The sequence below is a fragment of the Stegodyphus dumicola genome, chromosome X2, assembly GCF_044657685.1.
Source record: "Stegodyphus dumicola isolate Sdum_Otavi_A_Nest chromosome X2, ASM4465768v1".
Taxonomy (NCBI): Eukaryota; Metazoa; Arthropoda; class Arachnida; order Araneae; family Eresidae; genus Stegodyphus; species Stegodyphus dumicola.
This window is the reverse complement of record NC_140781.1, coordinates 101,552,081-101,578,243: the sequence shown is the minus strand read 5'-3', so window position 1 is coordinate 101,578,243 and position 26,163 is coordinate 101,552,081. Positions and strand designations below refer to the sequence as shown.

The following is a 26,163-nucleotide window of genomic DNA, read 5'->3' as shown; positions in this document are numbered from 1 at the left end:
ACGGAAACGCCCATGCAACCAGCCCGTTTGATTGTAATAGAATACAAGTCGAAACTACCAGTGTTGATCGATTTTACTGCTCGGCAGCTGGTGGGCTGTAAGTACCAAGAGTACAAGTTTGTACATGATAAGTTTGCAAGAAATTTTTACAGGAAATATTAATGGAGCTATTCGAAAATAAATTTATTCAGATTACTTGCTTATTGTCGATCAAATACAAATTTTTTCAACGGAATATAGGTTAGGTTAGTTTAATTATTAAGGCAAATCAACCTGAAGGTTGTCTTCCCTATGGGAATGGGCCCACCAGCGGCCGAGCGGTAGAGTCGCTGAACACCAGTAGTTCGGTCCGAGGTTCAAATCCCGCGAACGGGCTGGCTGCATGGGCGTTTTCGTGGTTTTTCCCGTGTGTAACGTGTATACGAGCCAGTTACCCTTAGAAAGTCCTCCACGAAGGCATCCCTACCCTTAGGCAGATAGCCCTAGTGTGCTTCGCCGTAATTAAATAAACCAAACCAAACCAAACCCTATGGGAATGGACTTTTATGGGAAACTGGCACGTATCTACGTTACACATTGGGATAAACACGGAAACCAACCATGCAGTTAGCCCCATTCTCCTAGATTCGAACCCATATCGAACTACCAGTATTCAAAGGCCACTGGTGCGTCTAACGGAATTTAGAGAGCAACAACAAAGCAAATGTTTGCGATTTGGCATTTAATGGACTCGTATTGGCAGAAGCACAGCTCAAGATTAAATTTGAAATTGGTTCCATAAAAATACTAATTACGTACATTTTTGGAAATCTTGTACTGATAAGGAATATTTTGTATTTATAATTCATTAAAATACGATGAATAGTTACTGGAATGTTTTCTATACAGGGACTACGTAAAAAGTTAGATTTTATATTTACAAAAACACTCACATCAATTGTGTTAAAACTGCGTAAGTTATGTCATGTTAAGAAATGTTAAAGTTGTTAAGTTAAGAAACTCTGTAACTGAGAATATTTGTAATTTCTATATATATGAATTTGAATAATTTATATTTAACACGTTCGCTGCCAAAGCAGATGCTGTGCGTCCGTTCACACTCGCCGCAATCCTATCTGCATTTTTATGCTTTTTAATTATTTTCTATTGCTTTATTATTTAAATATAGATATAACAGATTCCTTTTAGCAGTAAATAAATTCATACGAGTATATTTCTAGTCGCCATATGAAACAATATTTTTGCTCCCTATGCCACCTACGAGATAACGTAGAACTAAATAAAAAATACTCATTCGTTCTTCACATTCACTTAAACTTCCTGCACGTGTTAAGAAAAGTGTTAAGAAACTGCAGTCACCTTTTTCAAACACCTGTATGCACTCTTTTTTTTTTTTTAGCTTTGAAAATGTGCTATAAAAAGCCATTTTATTCTGCAACACTAATACAACAAATCTGCGATACTTCATTAATAACATGCCATGCGTTGTCCTCGTGAGAGATTAAACAATTCATAAATAAAGGGTTTTGGAGGGAGGAAAAGCAAGATACGTAGGATAATATTTAAGTTCTTTTTTGACGTATTTTATTGTTTTTATTAGTTACTGATTTGCTGCGAAGTTTAAAGTTCATTACGTATATTTTGAGAAACGATAAGAGATAAAAAATTGATAAGATTTTATACTCACTTTGACGTCACCAAACATAATCTGTAAATCATCATCTGACGTAGTTAAACCCAAATGATACAGGATATCGACTTTCATTTCTTCAAGGTGAGGATTTTTAACAGAACTGCGTCTTCTGCATTTACTAGGGGAGAAAATAAAAATAATAGCTACTGTTAACCATCAGGTAAAAGCAGACCTTTGAAGTTAAATGCAGTTTTAAAATTCAAGAAGTATTTCAGTTTTAAGAGCTCCAGTTTTTTCAGAGTTTTCTTTCGACGTTGGAAGTGTTTATACTGCCGTTTGTTTAGGACGGACGCAGTTATCTTACACTGCCCACCAAATGCACGCTTGCTGATAAACAACTAGATCTCAGTACATTGCTAATCGAAGTAGCATTAAGGTTTTAATTTATCTTTCAAATTACATTTGTAGTTGCTTAAACTGAGCGGTTAGACTAATAAACTACTTTTGAGTATTTTACTTGGTACTACTTGGTTACTGAGCGGTTAGAAACAATAACCACTTTACTTGGTACTTTTACTAACATATCTAACTGATATAATTTAAACTGCATTTAATGTAATATATAAATATATCGAACTGATAATTCTTATTATATTAATATTATTAACATAAAATGTTTCTAACTTCAAATTTTATGTACCTTAGTACAAAATAACCATTTGCGCATCTTCGAATGATGAATTTTTTAAAAGGAAAAGGTCCAATGAGAAAAGCATCAAAAGATTGTTATAAAGCACGATTTTGGATAAATTAGCTCTCTGATGGCTTTCTTAAGTCTTTTAAATTAAAAATTTAGTAGCCGTTGACGTAGCAATACGTTATTCAGTTTTAATCGTCGAGTAGCCGTTGACGTATAGCAATACGTTTTCTTCATTGGTGAGTAACCACTGGAGTAGCAGTACGTTATACAAATTTCACTGGCGAGTAGCTATTGACATTATAATCTGTTATTTGATTCTTGTTTTCGAGTAGTCGCTGACTCAGTACGTCCTTTCTGAATTTTTTTTTTTTTTTTTGTAAGCTTGGCATTTAATGTCAGACAGTTTATATAAAATGCTGTGCAGGATTTAGCAAATTTTCTTACCCTTTCTTAACCCTCAATTTTAATTTTAACGAGTCCATTAATGGTGAAATATGTGCCGGTAATTTGTCTGAAGCTGTAAGTTAGCCAGATATTTCGGACACTGGTAGTGACAGCGATTATTCGGATTTTCCTTCCACAAAACGAAGAAAAGCGTTGCCACTTTTAAGCAAACCGGAGAGGAGTGATATATGTGTCAAAATAGAAAATGAAGAAACTATTTCAAAAAGTCATTAGTCTAAGAATGATGTGACTATGATACTACAGTTGTTTTTAGGAGATGACGGCATTAAAGTTTTTCCCAGAGACCTCGAAGATGTATCTCAAGTTGTAAATTTTCTTCTTGGTAATAACTTTTTTATCTTATCGAAGACTTAAACAAATATATATCGCCATCAAAATACACATTAATATAAAATTATAAGGCACATTAAGCGGTGTATGGGCACAGCGTTATATGAACTGAAAAATTCTTTGGACAAACATACGAAAGAAACAAGTTAAGAAGGATCGTATTAATGATCACAGATCTTTATATAGAAAAACCTATCTTTGTCAAAATAATAAATAACAGGAAAAATGAATTGAAAAATTACTGATGTGATAGTGAAACCCAAAAGTATTTTGGAGTAGCGTAAATATATGAAAAGTGTCGATTATGTTGATCAATACATTTCATACAACCCAATAATTAAGAAATGTATAAAATGGACCAAAAAAATTTTATGTTCGTTTTAAATTGTGCATGATTTAATTCTTTTGTAGCCTCCAGAATTTTAAATCCTCTAGGAAAAAATAAAACTTTATTATTTTTTTAAACGAATAACACGAATTCCTTCTGAAGAAAATATTTTGAAGACTATCACATTAATAAATATACTGAAGTGAGAAATTTTGTGTTAAATTTAGTTGCAAATACTTTTTCGTAGCTATTTTTAAGTTATATATCTTGTGTTTATTCAAAAAAATTGTTTAATGAAAGTTTTACTACGCATCATATGTTATGCATTGCTGTTCAAGTGTGCTTACTACACGGAATACTTATTTTAGATATATTTATTTTATCAGGGTTTGAAAAACTTTGGAAATATTTACAGTCTCACAATTTTATTCAACATGCATACATATTACCCCAGGCAATAAGAGGTTTGGTTTATTTAATTGTGGCAAAGCACTGTTTGCTGTTTCCCAAACTGTTTGCTAAGCAAAGAAATGTCTTCGGGGAGAACCTCCTAAGGAAAACTGACTCGTATACATGTTGCACATGGGGAAAAATACGAAAACGCCCATGCAGACAGGGAGAGAACCGCCTATGTCCAGGGACAGGCAACAGAGGGCTTTACCTAAAAAAATTAATGGTAAATTTGGAAATAGATTTACTTTATGTTTTTTGGCTTATGAAATCCTAGTGGGAAAATACCTAGAAATTCGGAAAGAAGATAAAATTTGTGTGCGGGGCAATTTGTGATGGGAAGTTAAAGATTCAGATTCAGAGACCCAAAAAACACAAAGTAAGCCTATTTTCAGAATTACTAATAATTTTTCCAGGTAGTCCTCTATATGGTCTTTATTGATTGGAGTATATCTATTACACCGAAGAGTACCACTGCTTTTATAGTTATCAAAAAATTATCAAATCTCTACCAGAAACTCCCACTTCTACAGTTTCTAGTAGAGATTTTAGGAGTTCCGCCAAAAAAGATTGCAAAATTTATTGAAATTTTTTTGCCGACTTCTAGAAGTAATTCAAATCAAAAACTAAACGGATTATACGAGAAATGACATGCGGAAAATCACATATATGCTGTTGCTAATATGTGAGTGTAAAGCATAGAAATCTATAAGTTACAACATAATTTTACCAGTGTTGTTAGAGACTGCTTTTGCAATCGAGGTACGCATTATTTGGCATTAGAAATACGATTTATTAATGTGCTAATAGTATAAACGTTGATTCAAAATGTTATTAACATATGCAGGCTTATTTTGAATAATTCATATTATTAGCACTGACGAATGACGCACTCTTCTAACACTTAACATAAATTAAAGATCTTGAGCCGCACCGACTGGCAACATGTTCTGATTTGTCAAGATAAGGATAATAAGTGCTAATCAGATTTCAATAAAAATTGAAGTAAAACAAATCTCCCCCATACCTTCTATAGATCATATAACTTCAATAGACTATAACGGTTCCTTCAACAAATAGTCTCAAAACAAATAGAAAAACTTACAAAAATCATTACTGGTTGGAAATGAAGCTCAATTCTCTGTATTCTAGTTCAAGTTCTAACTGCTAGATTGTGTGCCTACCTGTATCTTTTAATCTACAATTTTTTTTTCAGATTTTTATAATACTTTTACTGTTTATATCTTACTGTCAAACTATATGGTGTTCAAGGCTCTTGCCAACGACAGGTTCAATCTTGCATTCCTTGCCATAGTGAATTCCATGGGCTTGTACTGATGTTACTGACAGACAACTGAGATATATCATAACAGCAACAACATTTTATAACTGTTGTTTAGAAAAACACTTTTTTTCCTTTCTGTAGACAACTATGTGAAAATAATTTAATATTAAATTGCCCATAATAGAATTACTAAGCATTTTGATAACTTATGTGCAACAACGACTACATAAACTGCTATTTTAGAAGTATTATATTTAAACAGCCTTTCACATTAATATATGCCAATTCATGTGGAAAAATCTGATTAAATAAATTATTAGATTACATTAAATTGCTCACTTAAAAAGAAAATTGCTGACGACTAAGTTGTTCTGCCGTTATTAAGAATAATTCTTTATTAACGAGGCAACTAGCTGTTATGTTTCGCAATGGTATACCCACGGTTGTATTCAGATCTACCCTGTAGGCAGTAGAAATGAAGATAAGTTCGTTAATCGTGGAGTTTCAATTAAAACTCGTAATTTCACTATGGAGCTGAAAAGAAGAAATTCAAGTTATTTTGCTTGGTCTTTGAAATAATAGCGATAGATGAAGCAGTAAAATATGCAATATTTTTTAAAAAATAGAAAGATATTTGTATATTATCGGACAGTCATAATTAAGTATAAGCAATATTTTTATTACAGCAATATTCATTTTTATTGCATGCTAATTGGTAGCAAAGAGCATGGCAGAGTCAGCACTTCCATAATGTCTATTTATTGGTGAGGAGATATTTACAAAAGAACATTTTAAATAATAATACTTGAATTGTCCTCCTTCTTTATTACTGGCATCACAGTGATAATTTTGGAGTTGCACTTATATATGTAAAGAACAGAAATTGATAAACAGCTTAAGAGAAGATTTCGCACATCACGTTGTTTTATTTATGGCCCAAATGCGTTTTAAACCTGTTTAAAATGTCATATTGAACAGACTTTAGTAAGTCATATTCTTTCGACTGGTGAATTGCACCAGGAAGACCTTCGCTGATCTCATTTTACCATTCTTGAAGGTGTATGGATTAATAGACTTGATCAAGAATCGCATGCTAGGCCTCGGAGGAAACGAAATGCAGCGAACCGCTCTGCAGGAAAAGTCTTCTATATGAAACATAAGATTTTATGTAACGTGGATTTTCTTTACAACGAATTATGCTAAAGCATGCCATATCACTCATCATGTTTGAGAAGTAAAGTGTATTATACGCCACAAGAAAAACAGAGTAGTGTTCCTTGAGTAAAAGTTTCATCGTAGGCTAGTTGTAAATCTATTTTAATAACTAATTATACAGTCAGCCTAAAATCCATAGGAAAATCTATAGTTATTCATAGGAAATAAAACCCTACACATGAAAAGTTTACCCAAGAATAGTATACCTAGGAATAAAATATATCACGTGTTAGACTTTGGGAAAAACAGAAAGACTTATTTACTATAACTTTACATAAAACTAGGTCTCATTAAATTATTACAGCTATGGATAAACTGACAAGATTGATTTTCTTATTTAAAAGAGAAATTACTTGGCATACATTAGTTTTGAAGAAGGAAGAAGATTACAAGTTAGACAACTGTTTGAACCTGTAACTTCAATGAAGATGGGAAAACAACTACCAAGATAATTTTTAAAAAAATTGCAGCAACCTTTAACAAAATAATATATCTGAGAATTATGAAGATTAAGTGAAGGAACTCTTTTTATAGTTTTAGGGGGCAATACCTCATTCATACTATTTTTTCTTCATTCTCATTTGGATGTTTGTACTGAAGAAACTAAAAGCTATTTCAGATGCATCAGGATATGTTCATTAAAATGTCAACTAATGCGGAAAGAAAGTACGATAGGAATTGGAACCTATTTTTATACTGTAGAAATACTGTTAGATTCTTATGCATAGATTAGTTGACACTTGCAGAAAAATAGAACAGAATATAAAGTACTATTGTTTTGTAATTCAGTTAATGCAGTATACAGGTTATTGTGATGAGTTAATCGCCATGGATAAGATGTTTTTCGCTTTTAAAAATTAATAAGCACTAGTTTCTACGTAAAGTTTGTATTTTGTTTAATTACTTGGCTCTCTTAAAACTGGTGAATGATGTAAAAATATCATCATACATAGATTCAGCAGTGTGAAATCTACAACGTCACTTTCATTAAGTATCCAACTCAGTTACCTGTCTCTTATCTTAAAAGATTCACTTTACAGACGTTACTTGTCAAATGGGAGAAACGCTGGGATAGTGCCAACACAGGCTGACGCACTCATATGTTAATGCCAAAAGCCAGTGCAGTACTTCGCGGCAACGTCGCGGCACTCACTTAATTCACGTCAAGACACGGCCCGTTCTCTTCATACTTATCTAAATTTGTGATTATGGACATGTTCCTGTGCTCAAGAAGGCAACGCGGACGATTTAATATTTGAACATCCCAGCACTCAGAAACAGCATCTATGGAAACATCTCTTGAGTTCTAACCTTCATGGACAAGACAAGTGCATGGAAGTGCCAAGACAAAGATATTTCAATAATATCACGATGAGCAACCAGTTATATCAGTGGCTCACGGAACGTTCATATCCCAGACTAAAAGCGTTGCATCAGAGCAGCATAACATTTACAGATCGCAAATTCAATGTCTAATATGAAGATTACTGTATTGCACCGTAAAGTTAATGTACTATACTTGCATAGTTATTGCACAGCACTATTTGAATTGCGTGCATTGTAATGCATTATTAATGTTTTTCTGTAAGGTTAATGTATATTGGAAAGCATTGTTAATGTATTGTATCTTATGACTAACGTAGTGCATTGTATGGCTAACGTAATGTATTATATGCTTATATTATGTACCGAATGAACAATGCATTGTACTATAAGAACGAGTATAGAGAGATTAGATAACCTCACCTACTAGACCTTTAAGACTGATAGGCATCTACACTTATAGTCCAGTCGATAGTTAAATGCAAAGAGAGGGGACAAGTATGAAATCTATTAAAAACAAACTTCCAAAACATTAATGAAAGATAAACAAGTTTTTAAATGAGAAAGAAGGTAATTTATGAAAGAATGAGTGTTAATACTGATATAACTTGAAAGAATGAGTTAACTTGTCGTTACTGTAGACTGATGGATTTCCAGTCTTTTAAATAAGCGTTAACATTTTAGCAAGGCTTATTAGTTTATATATTAACTTACTGCTTCTGTTATAGAAATAAGTAATCTTTATAGAGCTCGGAATCTTTTTGAAAGTAGTTTGAAAGTGCTGTTCCTTAAAATTGATGATCTCGAAATTTTGATGAACAAAAATTGAAAATATTTACTCAGCATAAAATAGGTATTCAACCTTATTAATATTATTAATTCCTAACAGTAATGCATACGCATCCACCGTTTCTTTAAATTCGTTGTTGGTTTATCTTAGTCTTTCAGTACGGCAACGCAGACACAAATCCTTGTTGTTTGCACAGATATGAATAAAACACAACAAAATGTTACTCCTACATTTTATTTTCAATATTTGACGATTTGTAGTAATTGTTCATATATCTGAGAAAATTAAGAACAAAAGCAATTTTTTAGAATAATGAATTTGTAAAATTACACTTTTAAAACTTTCATCACAACTGAATATTTTATTAACAAAGTGATAATAGTTCATTATGAACGCAATTACTTCTTTTTTTATTGCACCAGAGATCATTAGAAAGTTAACAATGCTTCTAAATTAGACCAAACCATCCTTTAAAATGTTAAAATAATATTTGTAAACTTTTAGAATGGAAATTAGAATGGTTTAGAAATTAATCGTCTAGAATGTAAAGTGTAATGATGTTACAAAAAGTGCAGACTGAATGTTCAGCAAGTCTTATATCGAAACCGCTTATATTTACTAATTCAGAAGTCAAACAACAAAAATCAGCGTTATATTTACAAAATTTACAAAATACTGTGAAAATTTTGTAAATATAAGGCTGATTTTTGTTGTTTGACTTCTGAATTAGTATTTATTCGGCGTGTTATTGTGTCTTAATTTCGCTTATATTTAGTCAGACAGATCTTCTTGTATAAATTAAATACTTGCATTTTGCCTAAATTTAAAAACAAAAACAACAACAACAAAAAAAAAAAACAAAAAAAAAAACAAAAAAAAATTAAAAATTCTTTCGTAATGTGTGTACCCTCAGAAAAATTAACTCTAAAGGAAGATTTGGATTGTGTAAAGAGAAATCAATTTTAAATATGTTATTTTTAACACATGTCTAATCACATTTTATTTAGGAGCATGTTTTACATTAATTTCGTACCGCAGCAAGAGATTTTTTTTAATATTAATAATGCACAGAATTACCTGCTTTGGTATTGGTTTCAGCAAAGTACGTACATGGAACATACATGAAAAACCCAATACACATTATTAAGAAATTTATATTTATGGCTATTAAAATTTACAATAACTACAATAAACTATTAAATGAAAAATATTTTAACATGTGCATGGCACCTCATATAACACAGCTTTGGTTTTTTAAATTGAATTTTAATTTATTACAACAAACATTATTTCAAATTAAAGCGTTAGAGAAAGCTAAAATCTCCTAATGCTTTGAAATAAATAAAAATTCTCATTTCTTTGAAGGGCTTGATTTAATTAAATATCTATTTAAAACTATAAATTACTTAAACACAACGTAATACGATTATGCAATAAATGATTAACAGATTTTGAACAAACTAAACGGTACGAAAACCAGTAAAATAAAAAATAATAATTAAACAAAAATAATAATAATAATAATTAAAACACACTTCAGAATGTGATATCTGTTTCAAAAATTTTAAATTAACTATCGTAGTTAAAACGAAATTAAGAATGCAAAATCTATCTCGAAAATTTTAAATTATCAAACACAACAGCAACACATTTACCTGCAAACTGCAGAATCTTGTAATCTACAGTTCTGTTCACAAGTCTTCAAAGTCATCATGGAACTCATCGGATGACAGTTTTTTCTCGAAAAATTCTTAATTAAATTTAGATTGTCTAAAAAACGCGCGCCACGTTGATAAGTAAGACTCTAATGCATAAAGCTGGTAAAATGAACACTTTGCAGGAAAATATTTTCTTCGAATGTTCGATTTTCAGTGATAATATTTAAAAACTGTGTAATCCTTGACAGAAATATTTTCTTGTTTTGCTGAAAAACCGGTCAGCAAACGACGAGATGTAAACACTTCCTGCTCTAAGCTGCTTAACTTTCAAAAAGACAAGCGTGAAACCTTTTATGATCTCTGATAAGTTATCGCAAAATGATTGCTTTTCCAAACATACTGATGTTTAGATGGCAAGTTATCACGTTGTCGTCTATAGCAATAAAACTGATGCAGCTGTTTTAGATACAGAAAAAAAACTTTTAAAAAGCATTTATTTTATGTTTACCTCTCTTTATTTAAACTTTGTTTAGTATGAAAACAACGACGTGAGTGTTAAATCAAATAGAGAAAATGGTGTAGCTAAAAATAGATACACTATGATAAAGAACTAAATAAAATATGAAAAAAAAAATTCCTTTCTCGTTGAGAATTTAATTTTTCACTTCCTTCATTGAGCACTAATTACTTTAATTAAAACTCTGTATTTGCTTTCTTTTTATATATTTAACTAATTCCCTATTTGGTACTTTTCCATTTTGCCGGCGCAAGGAATAAAGTCGCCAAAAATGGTACAACCGATGCCAAATTGAATTCCTCGCTAGTAACCTTTTACGCTTCATTTTCAAAACACGTCGCAGCCATTTCTTATCAGATTGATTGTTTCTTTCAATACTGGCATACAATTACATATAAGTTTAACCAGATAGTTCAATTTTATGCCTTAAGACCATTCGGAGTAATTAAGTCAATTAGGAAGCAATCACACCGCTCACCCGAAGGCGAAAAGGCAAAGTCAAGGGTTAAATTCATCAATTCTAATGAGAATGCACTAGCGAAGTAAAGCACTGCGGTTTCACATAATTTCCGAGTAAGCTATTCGTACGAATTTAAATAATTCTTGCATTTAAATTTGTAATCTGAATTAAGATTTAACTTGAAATTAATGTAGATAATTACTGAGAAAATTAGATTTTTATATCGTAGTTTACGTGAGATGAAATCACTTGGGGTCACGTGATATGAAACGGAAAATCAGGATGTAGTACCATGAAAGCGTAGTATATTCTTAAATTAATGTCTTTACAAATTTATTGTCTTTTATTTATTGTCTTTTTACAAAATTTTAAACGATATTAAAATGTTTATGCCTTCAAAATAAAAATTTCTTAGAACTAACATATGTTAACATTTTTTATGTGTATACTGTGTATTGTCGCCAATAAAGTCTTGGCGAGATTTGCGCCGGCGAAACGGAAAAGTACCTTTTATCAAAAAGGTAGCGTATTTACCTTTTCTTGAAAACACTATCGTTTCTTAAATTACAAATGACCTATCAACAATTTTATAAATAACCATTGTAAGGATTAGATTCATTGATTATAGCAAAGGACAACTTGGAATAATAGGAGAATTACTTTGGAAAATTTTCCGCCAGAAGTTTGCCCATGCTTATGTCATACAGGGAAAAACTACGATTGTTCCGTGCAGCCGTCTTATTCACTCGCTTTGGTATAATCCTGAGAAAAAAATCTACTTCATCTTATCAGTAAGCTACTTCATCTTTACCATCATCATTCAGCCACATGTCGGTCAGCACTGTATGTATCATATCATAATACGAATATATTTTGAGTTTAATGATAATGAAAGCTTAATATTTTGCTAAACGTACGAATTAGCAGTTTTTTCTAATTGCAGTCCTAGTTTTTAAATATCTCTCTATCCAGGAATAATTTCTTATTAAGTTATACTTTGGAACTTCTTGGTTTCAAAGGTTGGTAAATAAAATCGAAATGCGGTAGTTCGTAGTTGATTGACAGCTGAAAGCGGACAAAAAGCCATGGTATCAATAAGTTGACTTCTGCTTTTTATTCCAGGGGTGCCTTTTTAAGGTGTGTTATTTCTTTTGCATTAGCTCTTCTGCAGATTTTATTCGAACAAAAAGTTGTATATGTGTAGTTTAGCATTTGCGATGATGCAGTAGTTGTGAAGGGTTATTTATTATTAACCTGGAAAGTAAGAAACCTTCCTGATTCGACAAGCTTAATTACTTTACAAAAAGAACATCGAATTTCTACTGCCGTGTTTCTGTCATACTTGTACTGCTTTAGATAACATATATTATAAAATTAAAACTGAATTGGCTATTGAAGACTTACTTATAGATGTGTGTTGTTTGTTTTTCTTTTATTTGAACAGTTTTCATGTTATCCGTAAATTTAAGTTGTAACAAGTTTGGGATGAATATTCAATATGGATATTCTGTACAATAAGGTATTTAAAGAATGTCATCTTAAACTCAAAGGACTAAGTCATTCTAGTTTCATGGAATTTCACATTTTAGAGTTTTACTTGTTTGAGAAAAGCAAAGCATATGATTCCTCTATGCATCAAGGATATCTTCGTGGAAGACGTTTTAAAGGAACCTGATTTCTATTTATGTTACGCAATGGGAAAACTAAAAGTCCCCTTCAGAGAATCCATTAGCCAGGATTTGAATCCGAGTGGAAGTACGAGTGTTTAAAGAGCTTGTCTACTGTTAAGCTCGTTGTGGTTCGAAAATGTATACACTTACAGCTCAACTGACTAAACGGCAATAAATAATCGTCATTTACTGCTTATGAATGAAAAGGATTAAGAGAGTGTTATGAAAACTTTCCTTTTATCAAATACCATTCATTCCCAACTTCTAAACAATAAATTCATCTATTGTTAAATCGACTAACAGACTGCCTGATTTAAATAAAATCCGGGATTTTAATGACAAATGTTAAATACGTGTAAGAATTTGATTTTTAGTTAATATGAGTTAGCTTACCTTGGAAAATCTTTCACTATAGTATCCGTTCCCTTACGCTAATAACCTTCTCGTATAACTTTGCAATATTCGATTCAGTCAGTGGTACTCAATCTTTATTTCTCCTTCCTCCCGTATTAGGATGGCTTAAAATGTCATTAACGCCCGCAAAGCTGTTTTCATTATTTTTGATTAAAAGGTTCTTTACCGAATAAAAAGAAAAACTGAATTTTTTTTGCATTAATTTCCTTTAAAGGTACATCTAAACTTAAATTATTAATTATTAATAAGAGGTATTATTTGTGTATTTACTAATATATAAAATACTATCATATTTAAGAACTATTGTTATATAAAGGTTTTTTCTCATTTTTTTGTAGTGACATGATGTTTAAAATTAACGTTTTTTTTAGACTTTTTACGTACTGTGATTACAAACACGTCTCAGCCGTTCTTTTCTGCGAGGTGTTTTCCTACTACAATTTTAATTTATTAAACTTTTTTATACAAGAGAAAATTTTGCCAGTTATTTAAATTCGTCTTATTCAGACTCAGTGAAACCAAATTTTTTATGACATACATCCAAGGAAAATCGATGATAAAAGTAATAATATTATTTAAAATGTTAATTTTACTTGCAGATCGCTTATGATGAGGTTTTGAAATCCTTGCAAAAATTTTGTAAGTTGAACAGCATTTTTCATATTTGATTTTGAAATCAAATAAATATGAATTCCAAAAATAAAAAAGGAATGAAATCGCTCGTGATATTAGAGCTTCATATGAACATCGAAATAGAAGTTGAATATTACTGCAGTTCAAAATAACCGCAAAGGCTGTAAACGTCTGTAAATGTTCAGTCTGTGTTTAAAATTTATAAATTAATGAAAAACTGTACCCAAATGCACAACTTTTTTTTTGCATTAGAACTAACACATTATGTTTACATTAAAAATAGCTATTTTGTATAAGTAACGAAAATATTTTAGATTGCTTCGAGTCTCTTTTTAAAAGCGCTGATTTTACACAAATTATTTTAAAAGCCTTCACTTCTCTTTAAAACTGCTGATTATACACTTTTGTATTTCTTATATGCCGATAGACAACCAAAGGAAAATACTTTGGAAATATAGCCGCCTATTCTATTTTAAATCTAAGCATTATTTATTTGTAACACTCTGTGCAGTAAAGTACTGAGCTTCGAAGGAAAATTAAAAGCAAAATAATATCAACTTATTGAGTTAAAGACATTAAATTATTGTTTATATTTTCTTCAGGCTTCTTCTAAAGCCGGAAACTAGAGCGGACGATTTGTTTGATGTCTTTGTTCCGAGGATAGGAGGATCCTGCACTGATGAGTTCAGCTTGTCGTTCTGGGAGTTATGGAAAAGGTAAATGTGGGAGTTATTTTAAGAGTTCAAGAACTTGGATGACGCTGAGGCTTCACGACGCGCAAGCTCCATCCGTAATCACGCTCAGGATTCCACCAGTTGCGTTAATTGCCCGTTTGGCGAAAAGTTCAGAAACTCCTTATACCTTCTACTGGGAATACATACCTTTTTGTCAAAAATACGTTTTCATTCTGGTTTCAATCGTGTTGTCTATGTCCCGTGGGAAATAAATCTATGTGCGAATATCATTTGTTTTGAGAAACACATTCCAGACGATTGTATTTTAATATAAATATTTTATTCATCTCAGAATATAACTCACCTTTTTGTAAATGATTTTGGTTTGTAGGTTTGGTTTGTTTTATTTGATTAAGGCAAAGCACTCGAGGACTATCTGCCTAAGAGAAGGGATAATTTCGTGGAGGACTTTCTAAGGGATACTGGCTCGTACACACTAGATATATTGAAAATTTAAGTGATTCTTGGATCTATTTAGTGCTCAATGAAATGTCAAATGAATTTTGTAGCAGTTGTAACAATAAGTGGTCTGTCGAAGGTCGGCCGAGGGAGAAGTTAGGTGAAAAGTGAGAAAAGGTGCAAGATTAACGTACAATAAATTAAAGGGTAGAGTGAAAAAGATAAAAAATATTTAAGAAGTGCAGTTTTCAGATTTCCCCTACATGTTAAATTCGTCATTATCACTTTATAAACCAATCTAGAAATTTTCTAGAAACTATAAGTTTCTAGAAAATTTTATTGTCAATATTATAATTAAAGACATATGAAATGAAATTTCTCTCGATGAGTACATTGAAATATGTTAAATAATGTGAACGTTTTCACGTTAGGTTACATAATAATAGAAACTCGAATTTATAAATTTTCAAAGTCTAAAAGTAAGTTGTTAAGCTTTATTTTAGAATCCCAATTCGGTAATCGTACAAAAAAAATTCGTTAAAGTACACATATTTTTTCATTTTTGATCAATTCAGATAATAACATGACTACGTAACAATAATGAAGCCTGCCAGTGTTTTCTAAAACACGAATTCTATTAAGTTTCCGTGTATGAGAGCTTCATTTTGAAAAAAATTATATTGATGAATATTTCTCTCAAAAAGTTGCATAGAAATGCTTGTTACCCGTCTTCTTAACATGACAAACCTTTTCCTAAACTGGAATTTTATTTTTAGTTATGTAAAAAGGCAAACGATCTTCAATTGGGCATCGCTTTTCAATTTATGTACGGCTCGTGAATATGAACCCCGATTTTAACATCAATTTTTGTCTTAAGGGAAGCACACTTTCTGTATTTTATTTTTTATAATGAGTACAATTTTTCTTAAAATATAAGTATAGGGAACAGAGGTGGGAGTAAAGTGTTAGATTTCGACATTTATATAAAAATGATTTCATTAAATTTAAAAATGTCAAAACAAGAATATTTGCATCATTTAAAACATTTTTATACTTGCAAACATAAATCTGACCAACGGTTGCGAAAATAAAGGCCGGGTACAGACTTCTGTACACAATGCGCATACCAGTCGGAAAGACTCATATTGATCAGCAATTTATGATCAATATGATACATTCTGTATTATATTAGAGGTGAAAGTTAGGATATCCCAACTGATATATGAGCAACGAAATATAGCAGTTTCACGGTTTAGTCACCAATGTGGTAGGAGTGATGGTTCACGAAATTTCACCTGTAATGTTTAGCATATACTTACATCTTTGGCTTCTCATATAAGCTAACAATCTACCTCCAAGAATCCTTAAAGGATTCACAGAATACGTGATGGCTAAGGAGTGATGTAAGAAGCATTTGGATGATTAGGTTAGGTTAATTGATTGGGCAAAGCAACTCGAGGGCTGTCTGCCTGTGGGGAGGGATTCGTATCTACGTTTAAACATGGGGAAAACCAACCATGCAGCCAGCCCTTTCGTCCGTATTCGATTCCAGGTCGAACCACCAGTGTTCAACGACTTTACCGCTCGGCTGCTGATGAGCAGAGAAGCATTTAGAAGAAGGTAGTAGTGTGAAGCCCTGTTTTCTCCTTTATCACAATGATAGCTAGGCGTGCATATAGATTAAATGACAATAAGTTGTACGCCCTTCTTTAACAGCTGGATCTCGGGAGCAGTGTCGAATCTTGGGTCTTGTGCAGGAAGCTCTTTTTTTTTAGGAGGGACATTTCCAACACCCATACGCTGTTCGCTAAGTTTAGTGTGTTCATCAAACAGCATTTCTAGAATAAATTCTTAATAATACCTCGAAAGATCTGACTTGACTATTATTCTACAAAGACTAATGATTAGAACAGCACTTCAGGTATCTCTTTGCTGATCTTTTTCCTTTGCAATCTTTCAAAATTTTTTTAGCAGGATCAATTTTATCTGCTTCGTCCAGTTACTAAATCGTTAGAGAAACCATCGAGTAAACGATTTAAATGCGATTAAAACGGATGCTAATAGAAATGCCAGAAAAAATGTTATGATTGCTGATTTTCTTCAATCAAAATACTTGAACTGACGTAACTTATTTTCTGCCCAATGGCGGGCATAAGTCTTTTACCACTACTAAGACTCATAAAACTTTGGCCAAAAGGCTAAAAGCTGTGGTCACTTTATTATGGAGGCACTTAATAGGTGGACCAGGATTGTCTCCTGAGATTTTTGGCTAGGCTTAACGATAATAGAATGCTCCACCACTTGAGTACAAATGCTAATAGTTATATAGCAGGCGGTACAGCAACTCAGCTGGTAATAAATAAGTAAGTATTGCCTCCTATGAAGGGACAGACAATTTACATCCATGTCTTCTCCAGGATTCGAACCCGAAATTTCCGGTACCCAGTCAGAGTGACTAACCACTTTTCCGTCTCTGCGGCGAACTGATGAAGCTGTTGCGGCAGACATGAATCGCTTTGTACATGCAAGACGTTGAAAAATTCGCTGGTACCTACTGGTCGACATTGCGCAGAAAAATGGACAACTGCTAGATGTTTCTAAAGAAAAGTTTACTTTTGAAATTTGTTATTAGATTGAACAGAGAATTTCTTGGAAATTACAGCATACTTTATTTGACTGTTAAACACAGACAGCAGTTGAAAAAGCGATCTTAACATATTTCAGCATTCGAAAGAAAAGAGATATAATTCTGTGAGCATTAAATTATATTGTTGTGTACAAACTAAAAATCATCAGATGTAGGCAGTAGGAAGTCGATACCTACGGAATGTATCCATTTGATATTATTGTAGAATACTTGGCTTAAAAATAAAGGACGCTCTTTAAAAGTTAAGTAGGGCTGCTTTTTTGACGATTTTATACGGCACAGCACATGCTCTTACTGAGACGAAAGCTCTCACTGAGAGCTCTTATTGAGATGCTCTTACTGAATTGAAAAGCTCTAAGCAGATGGATCGAGATCTATCAGCTGTGTCCAAAACTGAGGTATACATTAATGTGAATGATTAAACTTTCAGGGAAACTGCAGAAGTAAATATTTATAATACGACCATTTAACGTAAAACAATTAGTAGATTTCTATAAATTGCCAAAATTCGTATTCCATGACTTTTCTGACCAAAGTTAGCAGCAAAACTGTTCCATCATTGTTATGAAACAAAAAAACATAATAGTTGTTTTTACCTCTGTTGGTGACTGGAGCACTGATTAACCGCTATGGAATCGTTTTTTGCCACTGCTTGTCCTTACGTCCAACAAAACTTGTGAAAGTTTCATGCCGAAGATTTATCGCTGAGAAAAGAATGCTTGAATACTTCCTTTAAGGAGATGATGACGGCTACCAGCTACCTCGCTGAATATGGTTGTTTACTTGAGTTCAGACCCCGGCGAACAGCTTGGCTGTATGTGCATTTTCGTGGTTTTCTCTATGTACTATAATATAGATGCGAGACAATTTGCCTTAGAAATTACTCCGGCTTTCCATAATTAAACTGACCGAATCTAATACATAGAAGCGAAATAGAGTCTTCATCTCCTAATCGTCGGTGTTCCATCAGTAGCCGCAAGGACAATTAGTAGCCGAACGCTGGTTTTTTTAACATGGGTTAAAATCCTGGAAAATGGGCAAGCTGCAAGAGAAATTTTCTTATTTTCATCCATTGAAAACACGAGTACGAGCCAGTTTACTGTAAAATTTCCTCCACGAAGACTTTTCTTCCCTTAGGAATATAGCACTCAACTGCTTTGTCTTCTTAACTGATTAATCAATTAATCTACCCAATAGTCAGGCTTCTGTTTTCAGGGAATTTTTCCTATTTGTAAACTTATAGATAATAAGAAATAAGATTCTATTACTGACTACCTGGCTGACTGGAATGGATTGCTTGATTATGAAAAAGCACAGTAAGCCTATATGCACAAGGGAAGGATGTCTTCATGGAGGGTTCTCGAAGGAAAATCGAATTCACATTACATATGGAGCTCGTAGTTTCTAATACATTTAAAGAGTTTTGTAATCGGAAGTTTTTTCTCCAAGAATGTTCTTTACAACACAATTAATACGAGAATTAGAATATTACTAAGAAATGTTTTTATGTTTTTCTTTTCTTTCAAATAATTTAATTCAAATGTTGTACAATTACATTTTTATTCTTGTAAACATTTTCTGAAGTAGTCACAAAATTATCTGATAGAACAACAGAAAAAGAAACGATTCTGTCTACAAGTAATCATAAATTAAATACATCTATTAAAACTTTAATTTCAACATTTGCGAATATTCCCACTCCTTAGTTATTAGATAAACTTGCCATCTTAGTTTTATTTGTTCGGTTAAATGAATCTAAAATAATTATTTTACGCTTGAAAATTCCTACTTGCATTCCAGCATTCATTTATGATTTCAGCAAATGAAGCATTATAATAATGTAAAGAGAAAGATGTGAGGGGGTGTAAGGGTAGATAATTTAGCAGCAGTGTTATCTTTTTTGTATTTGTATATGTTACGGTGAAACACCGAAATCTAGAGAATGTCGACTTTCACCGGTGAATGTCAACATTCACATAGTCGCTTGGAGTCACATAGTCGTCCGAAATATTTTCCAAATACTCTTATTTCTGACTTAATCGGTAAATGTCGACATTCACCATGTACCAGGTGAATGTTGAACATTTTATATTTTCTTTTCCTTAATTCAGTCGCGAAAAAACGCTCTTGAGACTTAAAATAAGAACTTAAGAACATAAGAATTTAAAACACACAGTACATTCAAAATGCGAAAGGAAAATAATAGAAGTTAAAAACTTACTAAATTATGCGATTCAAACCTTATTTATTGCAACAACTTAAACTATTATGACACTTTGAATTCCACAAGAGGCCCCTCCTTTTACAACTGCATTTATTTGTGGAACACTTCCTTTTGCAATGACAGCGTGTACATATACTCCTCTCTTTTCGACCTACACCAGAGCATATCTGTGATTGTCGACATACACCGGTGAGGGTCAAAATGTGCAAGAATGTAATGAAATATTCGATCTTTCACCGACGTATTTCGTGAATGTTGACATTCTCCGGTGAATGTTGACATTCTCCGGTGAATGTTGACATTCTCCGGTGAAAGTTGACATTCTCCAATTTCGGTCTTTTACGGTAACATTTATATTGATCGTGGAGATACATAAATTTTCACTCTGCGAGTTATTTAAAAGTGGAGTGAGAATTTTTCAATGTTTTTTTGAGAGTTTCTCTCTGGAGTTATTTCAAATGAATGAATTAATGAATCACGAAGATATAATTCTGTGTAAATGAAGCAAATAACTTTTCTTTTAATAATATAGCGTCGAGTTTCCATTATAATTGGAAACATATTACGAGTATATTGGTCAAAAACCAACGAAATTTTTAAAAGTAATCAGATGAAAATGTACTACCGCTAAAAAGTTGTTTGTTGACTAATATATCACACTTGAATTTTTCATCCCAGATATTTATATTCCCGGAACCAATAAATAAATTTTCAATAACTCTAACTTTGTTTTTATTAACTGATATTGAAGTTTATAAAAAGGCAGTTCTTTGCTTGTTCAATGAACCACCCAACTGACTATGAGGAGGTGGTTGCATAGAGAGTTCCACCGGTGCCCATCCCAACCATCCTAACTTTGGGCCACTGTGTCTTGTCTTTACTTCGTAGCCTAAATTCAGACTTAGATTTGAAAGTGAGCATGATCAAGCTGTCCAAACAGTTCTATTGAGTTCGTAATCAGTGCATTTGCATGCAATAATGTTAAATATTTTCTCTTTTTCTCTGAAAGCTTTAGCTTTGAACTTGGCTGTTTCCTTTCTGCTGCTGTACGATTTTAGAAAATTTTGTTTTTTCTCATGCTCTCGCCTTATCAAGTTAATTAGTTTTACAAGATGTAGAACTCGAAATGAAGCCATACTCTAAATTTTCTCGAATGATAGCAACCCTTCCGTAAACTTCATTGTTCTTTTTGCTTTGTGCTGTCTAGAATTATCCTTCTTTAGCTGAATCTAATCGTATCGTTTAACACATTATCTCACTGAGTAATAAATCACAACTTAAGTTTCTTGGACTGTTAGTTAATGAGGCATTTTATTTTATCTCTAGTTAAAGGCATATTTCGCTGATTCAATTGATTTGCGTTTTGCAGGAAAGCATACAATGAATTAATTCAAAAGGGAAAGATAAACAGTATTTCACATAATTACATCGCTGACTTAATGACTGCTGCGCACCTACAGTGGTACGGTAAAGGATAACATACTGAAATATTTCGCTATAATATGGACATTCAATGTAAAAAGTTTCCAGTTTCGTAAGGAGAATGAAGATGAAGTAGAAACGTTTTGAATAAAATTCACGTGGTATATATTAGTCAATACACATCTTGGTACTTGCGTATTATTCCGTCGACCATAAAAGTTGGCTACCATCGAAAATTGAAAGTTGGCTGATATCTCGCCAAAGTTACACCAGTCGTTCCGGCGAAATTCTGAAGTAATTGATGCCTCTTTATTTAATAAACAATCAGTATTCGAACCAGTTTATTTCTGTGCTTCGTAAAAATGCCTTTGTCGTTTTCTACTATTCCGTTAGGCTCTCCCATTTTACCGAAAGCTATGTTTAGAATGCTATGAGTACAAATTTCCCGTAGGTAGCTGTTTTGTCGGCCATATTCTGCTGATCATATCATGTTCATTAATACACGCTTTTTTTTATGGGAGGATCCCATAAGTTTCAGAAACAGTCCCCTGCTTGTTGCCGTGTAGAAGGTAGGTTCTAAATTTTAATCTTTTTTTTTTTTCAAAATGAAAGGGAAAAATACAGCAGTAACAGTTAATTTACCTCCTTGTTTTATAAGAAGTAAAAGGCGGCTTATTGACAATCAATCGGAGTTACATCAAACGAAAGCGCAGATGTTATGAATGTGTTGCTACGACAAACTTATCCATAATTTGTGCTAAATCACTCTGCTTGGCGATAATTTCACTGTTGCAGGGGATAATAAGTACGTACCTCACAATTTTTGAGGAATAGAGCGTTTCAAGCAAGCAACTTTTATTTTTTTACTCTACCCTAAAGAATATTATGAAGAAAACATTATCAAGTGCGAAGACATAAAGCCCAATTTTCGCTAATGCCCCATTCTACCAGTCGCCGAGTGGCGAAAACCTGTAAACCAATGGTAGTTGAATCTCCATGCTGACCTGAAAGTGGAACCGATTTCTGATTTTCTGCACAGAATAAATGCTGAAGTTTATGATAAGGTTACACAGAACACGTCCGCCGGCTTTGCAGGTATTTTCGCTTACGAAATACTTTTAGAAGATAAGAATAATAGGCCATTTGCCGCTTTTCTCTTAGATAGCGCAAACATGCAAGGACAAGATCAACATGTGCAAACTTCGTATTAATTTTATTGCAAATTTTGGACTTCAAAACTATCAGTAGCTCAGCAGCAGTCACAGAACTGCTGCCACACCTCTGATAGGACAATGCTAGTCTTCTGTCATCGCATCCTCACCCGCCAGGGAGATTTCAGAGACAATGCGACTCAATATATATTTTTTTTTTTTACTTTTAATGTATTTTATCTTAAGGTACACACCTTTATGGTTGACCAATTTGACGAGCCCTTATGTGTGACGCTCCTCATGTGATTCTGTGATAAGTTCTGGTAATAGCGAATTAATACCCGCTGTAAATCAAAATATGTAATCAAAGCATCAAGTTGAATCTTATTTTTTACGGTGTGAACTGGTGGTTTCTATTGTTTAAACCATATGGAACATAAATACATGCATATGCTAGTTTTTCTTTTTAAGGGCCCACCAGCGGCCGAGCGGTAAAGTCGCTGAACACTGGTAATTCGGTCCGAGTTTCGAATCCCGCGAACGGGCTGGCTACATGGGTGTTTTCGTGGTTTTCACCATGTGTAACGTATATACCAGCCAGTTTCCCTTAGAAAGTCCTCCACGAAGGCATCCCCCTCTTAGGCAGATAGCCCTAGTGTTGCTTTGTCATAATTAAATACACCACTCTTTGTAAGTCCTCTGTGAAGGCATCTTTCCTTAAGGAAAGAATCTTAATGTGTTTGCTGTGTTTAAATGGTCCAGTACGATAGTATACATTTAAAAACATTCTGTTTTGTATACTCATAAAACTTTGGAAAGATGTAAAACGGAATAACTAGGCAAAGAATGATGCATCCCATACTACAGCAGTATTTTTAAATAACAGTATAGGTAGGATTGTGCCAAAGATGATAAATGAGTTTTCTTATATTCTAACATATGTGACAGTAATTATGAAATTATGCTAAACTCAGAATATATTGAACACAGCTATTTTAGAAAGTCCTATACGGTATAATGTATGAATAATTTCAAATTATAGGTATTCATAATTTTATTTTACTAGTGCTTTTTAATTATGGTCCTTATTGAAACATTATCAGTATTATTAATTCAGTGAAGGATAATTAAATAGCTGATTTAGTAATAAAACTCTCTAAAAATTCGAATCTTGACTGCATCGGTTAAACAAATAGATGGATAAAAAGAAAAGAAAAATCTCTCAGTTCTTTTCCAAAAATATATTTTACTTCGTTTAGTTGCTTAAACGAACATTGGCAAACAAGAATATCCTCTTCTTTAATTAATTTAATGATCTTTCACATTAATGTTGAAATATGAAATTAAAGACTACTTTAAAGATATTTATACTTGCAGATAGCTAGAGCCTGTCGGATTTCTGGCGAATTATTATTGCTTTTATCTTAATATAATGATACTGGTAAAAAAATAAGCTAAAATTCATATAAAAATATTTTATTGCTTTTTTTCTTTTTTAAAAAAAATTCACTAGGTTACGTAAACATACATAAAGCTCAAACAGTCACTCCTGCTTTCAGATTCCGAATTAAAGTTAAGTTAAATTATAAGCCATTTTACTTTTGGTGAAAACTAAACGGTCAAAAACTTTCTAACAAATCTCACTTTCTATCTATGCACTTTACCATTTAAAAACCACTTCCGGTGAAAATTAAGTAGTCAAGTCTTTCTAACAAATGTTGCTTTTTATTTACACGTTTTAACATTATTAAATAAAATGTTACAAATTTTAACCCTTCAGACTCTTCACTCTTCTAAGCTCTTAGGCCTTAGAGCAGGCATGTTAAACCCACGGCCAGTGGGTCGCATGCAGCCCTTGACTTATTTTACTATGGCTTCATCCTAAGAAAATAACAAAAATATGTATAATTATAGTATATTAATAAAAATGAAATTCCAGTGAATATCGCGGCGCGTATAAAACCTCGGGCACAAAAAGGAATCTTGATGAGACGGTCTCTTTACAAAAGATAAACTACCTCGAGAAAGTGTCAACCCATTTACAGCCGGAATAAACTAAATTTCAGTGCAACTCATTGCAAAATAAACTAAATTTCAGTGCAACTCAGCTCTAAGTAAAAATTCAATGTAGTGGGTATACGGAAATTTTATTAAAACTTACCTACGCTAAAGGCTAATTTTACTAAAATTTTCCAAAAACCCATAAATTTGCATCATACATATTGGTGTTATGCATCAGTGTGAAAAACTTTCCTCATATATGGAAAGGAACATGTTCCCAGCGGATCCAAGTTTACAGACATTTTGTTTTCTGAAAATCGCTACAGTAAGCAACATGTCCCCACATATTTGGAAGCTGGATATGGGAAAAAGATGCCAGGTTCGAGAAAGAAAGAAACAATCTGTATTTATCTACCAGGATTTCTTTATTGTTTCTCCTATTTTTTTAAAGATTTTATGCTTTTATTCACTTTATATCATTAAGTATGAAAATGATTTTTGTTTTCCTTGCGTCTTCCACTATTGTACACTGATAATTATTTGGCCCACTTGAAATACTGACTTTGACATACTTGCTTTAGAGGGAATACGACCTGATACAAAGTTCACATGTGAGAATACCTGCGAACTTCTGTATTTAAATTTTCACGTACCATTTGATATCTCTGAAGCTAATTTACATCGTCTGGAGGAACTAAACAGAGACAAGAAAATACAAGGAAAGTAAAAAAACGGCAACAAATCTGGTTACTTAAATTTTAGATGTTCGGCAAGCTTTTTATTGCCATCTATAAAGGGAAGTGATTATGCTTCATAAAAATTATTCGGAATTAAAATCAAGACATTGTGATCATACTTGAAAATTGATAGCCACATATTATTAGCATTAAAAGAGGTAAATGTAAAAAGAGGTAGAGTAATTCAGATCCAATGTATTATACTTCAATGTCCGACAAAAAGGGGATGTTTTTCTGTTAAAGCTGGTAATGAACTACGGCAAATGACACAAAAGCTAATTGCCTTGGGAGGGATGCTACAGAAATGATTGAGGATTTAAGAGAAACCAAATCCCAATTGAAACAGTCTTGCATTTTCCATATGTCTGCTATTTAACGAAGAAAACGAAAAACCATGAATATAAAGGGACCATGGATATTAAATTTATTATTAATTTAATATCCATGGAGCTAATCCGTTCTGCCATCTTAACTCCAACCTTAGACTATTTTACAAAGTTCAGTAAAATTACTGAATCCGAGAAAGCTATTAAAGTTCAGTTTACTCGATCATCTTCTGAGTAAACATAAGTGAAATTTAATAATTTCAGTTCCGTTTACAGAGTTAGCTAATAGAAATCCGAAATTTTAATTTGAAATATTCCTCTTAACGGTTTATTCTAAGTATCTGTCTAACATGATCGGGTGAATAAAGAGTAATTTTGTTCTGAATTCACTTTAATTAATAAATTTTGTTCTGAATTCACTTTAAATTTCAGAGGCCTCCACGCTTCACAAAATTGCATAAAATAGGCAGCAACAACAGCAAGTTTATGATACGATAATGAATAGATGGTGTATCTAATTATGGCAAAGCACACTAGGGCTATCTGCCTAAAGGGTGGATGCCTTCGTGGAGGACTTTCTAAGGGAAAATGGCTCGTATACACGTTACACATGGAGAAAACCACGAAAACACCCATGCAGCCAGCCCGTTC

The 26,163-nt window shown here is 32.7% G+C and overlaps 2 protein-coding genes across 5 annotated transcripts in view; one reads left to right on the top strand and one right to left on the bottom strand.

The window, feature by feature from the left end:
• LOC118182496 (uridine phosphorylase 1-like) overlaps positions 1-26,163 on the bottom strand; it is a 77,834-nt gene that overhangs the window by 34,905 nt on the left and 16,766 nt on the right. Inside the window, exons 1-2 of one of the 4 annotated variants that reach the window (XM_035351851.2) lie at positions 10,175-10,680; positions 1,688-1,811 (exon numbers count right to left, since the gene is read on the bottom strand). In XM_035351851.2, the coding sequence (XP_035207742.1) occupies positions 1,688-1,811; positions 10,175-10,242 (192 nt within the window). In that variant the 5' untranslated portion in view covers positions 10,243-10,680. Of the gene's footprint in view, positions 1-1,687; positions 1,812-2,333; positions 2,443-10,174; positions 10,681-26,163 lie in introns of those variants that run through there. The other 3 variants (XM_035351847.2, XM_035351849.2, XM_035351848.2) reach the window with 3 other exon arrangements.
• LOC118182497 (uncharacterized) overlaps positions 11,122-26,163 on the top strand; it is an 88,890-nt gene continuing 73,848 nt past the window's right edge. Inside the window, exon 1 of the mRNA XM_085809872.1 lies at positions 11,122-11,267. The gene's annotated coding sequence lies outside the window, so the exon portion shown is untranslated. The remainder of the gene's footprint in view (positions 11,268-26,163) is intronic.